This window comes from Branchiostoma lanceolatum, chromosome 14 (assembly GCF_035083965.1).
Source record: "Branchiostoma lanceolatum isolate klBraLanc5 chromosome 14, klBraLanc5.hap2, whole genome shotgun sequence".
NCBI lineage: Eukaryota > Metazoa > Chordata > Leptocardii > Amphioxiformes > Branchiostomatidae > Branchiostoma > Branchiostoma lanceolatum.
Window position 1 is genome coordinate 14166468 of NC_089735.1, and position 10341 is coordinate 14176808.

The 10341-nt window shown below is 42.2% G+C and overlaps 1 protein-coding gene across 1 annotated transcript; it reads left to right on the forward strand.

The window, feature by feature from the left end:
• Positions 1-5494: 5494 nt before the first annotated feature.
• Positions 5495-7108, forward strand: LOC136448762 (zinc finger protein 271-like). The gene is made up of 2 exons (XM_066448409.1): positions 5495-6867; positions 7012-7108. Exons 1-2 carry the CDS (start codon positions 5495-5497, stop codon positions 7106-7108), a joined length of 1470 nt encoding a protein of 489 aa, XP_066304506.1.
• The last annotated feature ends 3233 nt before the right edge of the window (positions 7109-10341 follow it).

Genomic DNA, 10341 nt, shown 5'->3' on the forward strand with positions numbered 1-10341 from the left:
TACCATGAAAATCGATTAGCTACAGGTCCAAAATCCTGGATCATGAAGTACCGGTACTGTACCGATATAATTCTACACCAAGTCTATGCTTATTTTGTGACTGATCTCCTAACCTCATAGCCTCATGCAACACCAAACATGACCAAAGTGACAGCATTACTAATATGCGACAGATCATTTAGGAGGACCGGGAGTTTTGATAGCAAGGCCAAGGGAGTTTGGCGGTAGGATTGGGACCTAGTTATATTCTTTGAGTAAAGATGCTGACAAGTTGTAAACAGCTTATTAATGTTTCTGTTGTTATTGAAGAAGTTCAGAAGAAAACATGTTAATTTTTGGCGACGCCTCAGGGGCGGAGCCTATTGTATAGTACTGCTTTTGGATAGCCAAATATTCTAGGATTTCCGCGAACGCATTCCCGAGGGAATTACTTTTTGGCAACGCCTTGCGGGTACGGCCATTTCATAGCGGGGTCGAATTCTATTCGTTAGGGCATAGAAAAGGCGCTAGTTTGTATTCATTTTTGCAGCTGTTTATCGATGTTTGAAATAAACGTTCTGGATGTCGCAAAAATATAGATCCATATGTCACAGCTGTTTCTCAATGTCAGGATTTTTGCCTAAACGACCAATATGTGCTGCTTTTGATTGATTGATATTTATTCCATTTCAGCCAGCAAAGAAAATTCAGGTATAGAGAATGATTAAACTCGTCTAACTCGAAGCGATTCATCAATATATATAAATGTCATCTCGTACCTAGGTTTTTGACAAGGCACTAAAACTTGTGAATGGTAAAGGGTTAAATACCTAGTTCAAACGAAAGTCTGACCTCCCCTCTCGGAAGAAAATAAAGCAAAAAGGGCACATATACTTAAAACGTTTTGTTGCAGATGCTCTTGTACTATCCTTCCCCTGTGTACAAACAACGAACCAACCCTTAGGAATGCAATTCGTTGATGAACACTGAATTAATAACGTGTAAAGTTTATATTGCAAACCTTTATCTGATTCGGAAAATATAACTACATCGTCTGCATATAACAAGCACGATTCGAATAGATTATGTAGAGATGGTAGTGTGCATTCAACATTGTCGAGCACGTCAACAAGGTCATTAATGAATTAACTAAACAGCGTAGGGCTTAGATTGCAGCCCTATCTAGCACCTTTTTCGGTAACAGAAGGTGGCGCTGGGCCAGACGAGGTTTTAACGCACGTCTGAGGTTTGTTGTACATACATTTTATAAGCTTGTAAAAGTTCCCCCCCCCCCCTATCCCTGACTTTGTAAAGTTTCGTAAGTTACTTAACAATTTCTGAAAACCCCAGGTATATTTTTTACAAAAGCGGTGTTCTCCCCTACTGGCTAACAGACAAATTCCTCACTAAGCAAGGCCGTATGTCCCTAGTGTGGGCTACATAAACAACAGGTTTACAAGAAATACAATGGGTAAAGCAACAAAAGACATGAGAACGCTGGGGTGAGGAAACATCACAAGATGATGTCACAAGTGACGCTCGGCAGTCGTGAAGGCAAGACTGGAAGAAATCTCTCGAACTACATAAAAACTTGAAGGCAAACATTGGGATGCATTCACCTCGAGATAAACAAAATATGACTGGAGTCTACGGCCGCACGAGGACCACCCAAAGCCCAGAAGCATTGCCCCCCCCCCCCCCCCCCCCCTTTACGACTTCCTCTTCTGGCGAACGAACACAAAGGGGTGTTCAGGGGGGAACGAATTCGACTGTTTGACTGTGGCCTTTTCTATATGCCGGCCGTTGAAAAAAACGTCTCAAACCGTCTAATAGACATGCATTCAAACTAGTAACCATTTTGGCAAAGGTAAAATGAAATCATAATTGCAAAACAGTACAATGTCACCTTAGTGTCCGGCTGTATGATCATTTTAATTTACCATGAAGTTAGAGTTCAGTGAAAATGTCCATTTTTCTTACGCCGTGAAATTTTACTACCGTCAAGATAAAGTGAATTACAGTGTTAGCGTGGGCACCTTAGCCTGGGTGCCAGACCACCGCGTTCCTGGCGCTAATCATTCGGCCGGGGAAGCAACTTGCGCCGCCGCCACAGATAGCACACGGCCCACTAATTAGCTCACACGCGAGATAGAAATCAGAGTTCGGCTGCCAAGCGCTCCCGGGTGCCAACTCAACTCTATGCCTACTGTACTAGGTCTTCCCCGCCCAAAAGGGGTTATCATCGCATCGCGCGAAAGGTCTGGTATCCAGGCTACGGGCGCCTAGACCCCAGCTCAGAAGAAACATTGAAAGCCTTTTTTGGTGTTTTTTTCTGGCGACGCATCAGAGGCGGAGCCTATTGTATAGTACAGCTTTCGGATTGCCAAATATTCTAGGATTTTCGTGAACGCATTCCCTAGGGAATTACCTTTTGGCAACACCTTGCGGGTACGGCCTTTGTATAGCGGGGTCGAATTCTATTGGTTAGGGCATAGAAAAGGCGCTAGTTTGTATTCACTGTTATAGTGGCAATCCTGGGGTGGCTATGACAAGTCAGACTTCATACTTGTAGAATTTGTTGTCAAAAACTACCTTTCTCCATCTTTTTGTCTTCTGGACAACCGGGAGATAGTGGAATGGTTGCGAGCGGTCAAATGGAATGAATCAATAGCTCTGGCTCGGGGGTGTTTCCCCGGAGAATAGCTGTATAGAAGTTCTCGTAATTCTGTTAGATGAGGATAAGTTTTCTCGGTCAGAATTTTTATCTCCATGAAAAATGGAGATATTGTTTTGGGTGTGTCTGTGTGTCTGTCTGTTTGTCTGTCTGTTTGTTTGTCTGTCTGTTTGTTTGTGTTTCCAGACTACTGTAGTCAGGATAACTCAAGAACCTCCTGATGGATTACGATGATATTTGGTATGTAGGCAGGTGTCATGAAGCCGAAATTCAAGGTCGATTTTGGGCCCCCTGGTTTGTGACCTTGGTACTGCAGGAGAAATTCCATTTTTTGGATCTCTTGACCTGGACGTGTTGTGGTCTTTATTTTTTGGTGGCAGGTAGCTTGTGGTGTAATGAAGACGCGGTGTGGGGTTGGGCCCCCTAGCAGCTTGCTCTGGAACTGCAGGGGCGTTATCGTGAAAATCTTCTAAGGAGAATAACTGAACAAAGGAACAACGGATTTCGATGATATTCAGTATACAGGTAGCTTAGACAGAGATGTACACAGTGAAGTACAAATTATGTTAATAAGGACTTAATTTGGATAGCTAATGAGGAAAATGTACATTTGCAGTGTTTTCTATTATCAGACTTAAGTACATGTACAAGTACTGCTGGATACAAAACGCCCTGCACATTTCATATTCTCTTTAAGCCTCGCTGCATGCAAATCTAGGGAACATTTTCTTATGTCAAACCCTTGTAACGTACACTTTATATCACCATTTGCGCTCATTTGTTACATAATCCATCCAAGCGATCTGAAGCGGTACTACAGACAACACTCTTAAAGGATTTGTTTTCCAACCATCGGAAATTCAAGGTTCAATGCCAAATATGACAGAATTACGTTACATGTAATGCTACCGACGTCAATTCAGAATAAAGCTTTCTTCAAATGTGACGGTATTATCGATCCTTTGATATTGATTCAGTACCATCCTCTGTGGACAGTAGTGCCGATTTGCCATAACGGTTATGGTGTTTGGCCCAGAGGTCCAGGGTCCGACTCCCCTGATATGCCACCGATGTTGTGCCCTTGGGAAGGCACTTTACATCACAGTGCTTTCTTCTGTAGTTTCATAATTTTTTGGCCAAAAACATTAAAAAACACAAAACAACGTCTCAACTCGTACATCACGACTCGCGCCCTTACACGACCGATCCCTCCCGTGACCCCAGGAGGAACTGTACTGCAAGTTGCCACCAGCCATTAACGCCTCGGCGTTACCCTCACAAATACCCTTTTCTGATCAAACGATATCGACATCATCTCTGCCAAGGCTAGACGATCTTCTGGATTGCTATGTGCTATAAGGAAGACGATATCGAAAGACCTACTTCTCACACTATACACAACAATGACAAGCCAAAACCTGGAGTATGCTAGCCTCCGTTGCAGGCTTTCGCACTAGCGATGTTACAACTTATCGGGTCAAGTTTTTAATTTTTTTTTTGCTGGGGGTCGTATCTGTCATAACAGCGGTTACAGGATGTCAAGCAGATACGGGGCGTCAAGCTGATACGGCCCCAGCCAAAAAAACTGGATCCGATAAGTTGAATAATCGCTTGTGGGAAAGCCTGCATTGGAGGCTAGAGTATGCAGACATTGTCTGGTCTGGTGTTAACTGAAAACACAAATGCCTTCAAGTGGTAAATGTTGCGATTGGATGACGCATTTCTTTGCAGCGGCTGGCGTGGACAGTCCACCACTGGAGGTAACGTTACCAATTTTAGAATCTATTGAATGTATTCCTTTATAAAATGTAATAGTTTTATTGAGAGTCACTACGCTTGTGGAAGGATTGACATAACAGGGAATATCACCTATTCAAGGTGAGAACTCGGAGCAGGCTGTAAGGTTTGATCCACTCACACCTTTACTCTTTTCGATAATCGCGGTGGGGTCTTTAATGTGCCCGAGGTGTGGCTCTTTGGTTGAATTTGTTTAGATCGACAATTAACTTAACAGTATACAAAGATACAAGTGCAGCTACTTTCCTGTGGTCCTTATCAACAAACATACTCGTAACTTGGCAAAACTGGTAGATATAGTCATTGAAATAGGTCACGGATGTGTGAGACAACGTTATACAGAGGTGGTCGGCTGTGTCAGCTGAATGTTTTGAAATTTTCAAAACATTGGGCTGTGCCGGGAGGTCGGTAATGGGTTGGGTGGTAGTTGGGAGTAGGTCGCTAGTGGTCAGGGTGTGTTTGGGGGTCAAATTAATCTAAAACTGGTCAGACTGCTCCGGACCTATCGCCTCGGTTGGCTGGTGGTCGGAGCCATGTTTTGCTATGTGTAACCGGGGCTTAACAGAAATACTCCTAACTTTCCCACGGTTCATTTGCATCTTGCTGCCAGCACAGTTATATGTTCCTCTTCTTACAACGTCGTTCAGATATCCCCTGATATATGTAGACCATCTGCAGATGCATAGTTGCTCCCTAAATGTAGAGATTATCTGTGTTTGTGCGATGGAAATTTTCAGCATATTTGTCGTTGTGGGACACGCTTTACAGAAATGCGTTACCAGCTCCATTGAAATGTGGATATATAAACGACAAGTCAACGTCATTTTTACATGCATAATTCTTAGAATAATAATGACTAGTTAGTTTTTTTCGGTCGATCTTTCTTTTACATGGAACTGAAAGTAATTCTTATTACATATTTATTATTATACTATTTTTTTATATTAGACACAAGGGGACAAAAAAAGTCTGTGAAGAAGTCGTTGCATAATGACTCACACCAAAATTTGCATATCTTCGTTCCCCAATAGATAAAAGCAAAAGATGGAAGATCCTAGCAGCATCTATGGACAACACGGAACAAAACATACTGTGGAAAAACCTTACATGTGTGGGGAGTGTGGATACAGAGCAGCTCAAAGGTCAGACCTGTCTCGACATGTGAGAATCCATACTGGAGAAAATCCCTACAAGTGTGACCAGTGTGACTATTCTGCAGCACAGAAATTCAGCTTGGACCAACACCATGTCACTAAACACACTGGTGACAAAGCCTACATATGTGAGGAGTGTGGATACAAGACAGCTAAAAGGTCTAACCTAGTCCAACATGTGAGAATCTATACTGGAGAAAAACCCTACAAGTGTGACCTGTGTGACTATTCTGCTGCGTTTAAACCTGCTTTGGACTACCATCTAAAAGCAAAACATACTGTGGAAAAACCTTACATGTGTGGGGAGTGTGGATACAGAGCAGCTCAAAGGTCAGACCTGTCTCGACATGTGAGAATCCATACTGGTGAAATTCCCTACAAGTGTGACCAGTGTGACTATTCTGCAGCACAGAAATTCAGCTTGGACCAACACCATGTCACTAAACACACTGGTGACAAAGCCTACATATGTGAGGAGTGTGGATACAAGACAGCTAAAAGGTCTAACCTAGTCCAACATGTGAGAATCCATACTGGAGAAAAACCCTACAAGTGTGACCAGTGTGACTATACCGCTGCGTGTAAATCCAACTTAAACCAACACCATGTCACTAAACACACTAGTGAGAAACCCTACATATGTGAGGAGTGTGGATACAAGACAGATAACAGGTCAAACCTAGTCGAACATGTGAGAATCCATACTGGAGAAAAACCCTACAAGTGTGACCTGTGTGACTATTCTGCTGCGTTTAAACCTGCTTTGAACTACCATCTAAAAGCAAAACATACTGGGGAAAAACCCTACATGTGTGAGGTGTGTGGATACAAGACAGTTAACATCTCTAACCTATCCCAACACGTGAGAATTCATACAGGGGAAATGCCCTACAAGTGTGACCATTGTGACTATTCTGCAGCACGGAAATCCAGCTTGAACCAACACCAGCTTACTAAACACACTGTTGAGAAACCCTACATATGTGAGGAGTGTGGATACAAGACAGCTAAAAGGTCTGACCTATCCAGACACGTGAGAATCCATACTGGAGAAAAACCCTACAAGTGTGACCAGTGTGACTATTCTGCTGCGTTTAAACCTGCTTTGGACTACCATCTAAAAGCAAACCATACTGGGGAAAAACCCTACATGTGTGAGGAGTGTGGATACAAGACAGCTAACAGGTCAAACCTAGTCCAACATGTGAGAATCCATACTGGAGAAAAACCCTACAAGTGTGACCAGTGTGACTATTCTGCTGCGTTTAAATCCAACTTGAACCAACACCATGTCACTAAACACACTAGTGAGAAACCCTACGTATGTGAGGTGTGTGGATACAAGACAGCTGAAAGGTCTCGCCTAGTCCAACATGTGAGAATCCATACTGGCGTAAAACCCTACAGGTGTGACCAGTGTGACTATTCTGCAACTCAGAACTCCAACTTGATCCAACACCATCTCACTAAACACGCAGGTGAAAACGCCTACATATGTGAGTAGTGTGGATACAAGACAGCTACAATCTGCAACCTATCCCAACATGTGAGAACTCATACAGGGGAAAACCCTACAAGTGTGACCAGTGTGACTATTCTGCTGCACGGAAATCCAACTTGTTCCAACACCATGTATTGGAACACACTGGAAGGAAGGCTTACATATATGTGGAGCGTGGATACCGTGCCGGCGTCACGGGGGGGGGGGGGGGGGGGGTGGGGGGGGTACAGAGCGGACGATGCCCCGTCCCCCAAAACTAGGTTCGAAAACTCAAGCTATATCTTATCTGTATTTTGTCACAAATTTCCCACGGGAGCATGTCGCGCCTTTGACGAAAAATAGGTCTGGAGCGCGTCACATCAAGCTGAAACCTATCTGTGTGTGTTTCTTTTCTAATTGAAAAAATAAGGTAAGCAAAAAAAGGTTGGCTTGATTATGAAATCTTCATTGTCAGGAAAGATGACCAAAACTGAATACACAGAGCATGGTATACCGAATAATAGATTTTTCTCTTCATTTTTGTTCTTTCACATCTTCTTCTTTGGAATCGAATTTGGAATACGACATAAGTATCCAATTTTCCTAAATTTGAATTTTACAGCACATTTTTTTTAACGGATCGACATGGCCTAATCACTTCCGAGTCGTGCCGTTAAAGATGACACCAGCTTCGACCCCGTCAAACTTTAAACTTCAACATGCACGTTCCCGGATGTTGGAGTTACGAGATGCATACTTCTTTCGATGGAAAGTAGTAAACTGTGATTAAGGCTGATTGATTTAAGTCTCGACCTGGGACTTGTGCATCTCACGTTTATATCCACCCCAACGGCCCTAAAAGAGGCCTTAGATAGTCGGCGAGAAACTTACCCCAGGTTGCGTTAATGCGAAATGGTAGAGGCGAAAATTACGCTTCCATCGGGCTCTAGTAGTGTAAGTGATGAATAGGTAAATACACTAGTATCGAAGAATGTTTTTGACCTTAGAACTAGTAGCTGCGGTATAACTGATACGTTTAACTCGACATATTTAATTATTCATATACTTAGATTCATATACTTAACTCATGACAGTTTCCAATTTTATCCAGTTGCTTGAGTTATTATTTATGGCGTTATTATTTTTCTTATTACCTGGATGTCTATACTTGTACATAGGTTAATTCCTTTGTATCCAGGTGATTGCTTGCATGTATAGTTGTAGAAGACCTAACGAAAGTCGCTGTACTTTTGTTGTAGAAGACCTAACGAAAGTCGCTGTACTTTTGTTGTGTCAATAAAGATTGTTGTATAAGTTTACTTAAAGATAGTCGCATCGGCCGATTAATCTACTCTACACAAGAACCTGTCGAACGGTAGCGCTAGCAGATACGCAGGTTGATAGTTGTTATTGATTTTAAATGAATTGTATTGATTGAAGTTCTCAGTAGTGCATTATACTGGGGGACGTTGGGCTGGAGATTTGTTTGGTCGAATCTTTTCAGGGTGGCGGAATTATGTACCCGGGTGGAATTATGTTAGTTGATGTTACATAGGTTAAAAGGTGTCATTGATTTAAGAATAAAGTGTATTGATTGAAGTTCGCAGTGGTTCGAATAACTAACATGTAGTTTGATCTGAGTGATTGTCAGGAGAGAAAGCCCATTTCGGACTCCTTATGGTTATTTTACTATCTCCAATGTTCGTTACTGTTCCATCAACGCTCGCGTGGATTACGACGTGGTTTGCCGTTAAGCTCCCCTTTTCACTAGTAGTCCATGGGCCAAACAGGTTTTTGGTACCACCGAGAGGGACAAGTGCTATCATGGATTTTTGGTATCTGCAGTAACCAAAGTTAATTATAAGCCATGATAATCATCTTCCATGAGCAGCTTTCCTTGGCCAAGTCTTGATGATGCCTGGAATTCATAAGTATCCAAAATGGCTTATTTAACAGCGTTCCTGTGAGAAAATGCTACTTTTCACCGTTTCCATGGCAACTGTTATAGACATCTGCGTAACTGTATTTCAAAATGTGTTCAAATGTACTTAACAGGTCTTTGTATGATATAAACGTATAGAAAAACCCATGAAATATGGTTGATATGCATTGAAATCACATTGAATAACTTGAACGTAGACGTTTTTGTCCGTTCTTAGTCTAGATATTTGAACGTTGGGGCACCACACAAAATCTGGACATGGATAGATGTGAAATTATCAAAGTGATGACTTAATTTGCATACGTAATGAGAAAATATTAATGTTCCATATTTCTAATTAACGGGAACTTCATACTTGTGGCACATGAAGGTTTCGTGAAGGTTAACATAGTAAGATGCAAATCATGCAAATGAGGACCTACTTTGCATCATCTTCACGTCGCCGGTGTGTTTTTTAAACACTACTCTTGTTCAAATTGTCCGGACCTGTGCCTAATCCTCTGTACCTGTACCTGATGTTACATTTAGGTATGCAGCACTACCGGAGAGGTATCCCAACTTGGACCTGAACAGTGTGCTTAATGGCATTCAATACATAGATGTAGCTCTGTAGTCATTATCTAATTACCTTTGCCGAGAAGGTTATATTTTTGGTTACGCCAGCTGTTAGGTGGGTCTGAATGTATGTCAGGAGCATAACTCGAGAAACCTTTGATGGATATTCATAATTTTAGTATAGGTGCGTAGCAGTTGTGCATGGGAAGGAAGCTCAATTTTAATCATGGTTCACCTGGCATTTTCCAACAGTAGTGTAGCGGACTTTGTATGCTTGTGTGTTTGTCTGTAGGCAAAAAAAGTGACGGAAACGTTGATGGATCTTTACTTTCTTTTGCAGGTAAGTAGAGGTTGTGGTAACGGAGGTCAAGTTTGAAAATGGTTCCCCTGGAAATTTCTGTTGGTACTGCAGAGGGTTGTGTACGCATGTGTATTTGTATGTGGACAACATAACTCGAGATGGTTCTGCATGATATTTAGTGGATAGGTAGGATTCGCAGAAAGAAAGGTGAAGTTCAATAATGGGCCTCCTAGTGGGTACCTATGGTACTGCAGCGGAGCTTCAACGTTTGAGGTCAAATTTTCTGCTACGTCATGATTTTTGTGTGGAAGATACAATGTAGTTCAGGCCACACGAAGTAAGTTGTGTACGTTTGGATCCCCTAGCGACTTCTTTGGAACTGCAGTGGTTGTTTTTGTTTTGACCTTTGACATATCGTCGTCGTGTTTGGTTTGTAGATAGTTCAGATGGTGCTTTACA

Bases quoted from the DNA above. Each gene is read 5' to 3' on its own strand.
- LOC136448762 (XM_066448409.1), top strand. From the start codon at position 5,495: ATGGAAGATCCTAGCAGCATCTATGGACAACACGGAACAAAACATACT. The intron at 6,868-7,011 runs GTTTAAATCCAA...AAAACCCTACAG, and splicing joins CAGTGTGACTATTCTGCTGC to GTGTGACCAGTGTGACTATT.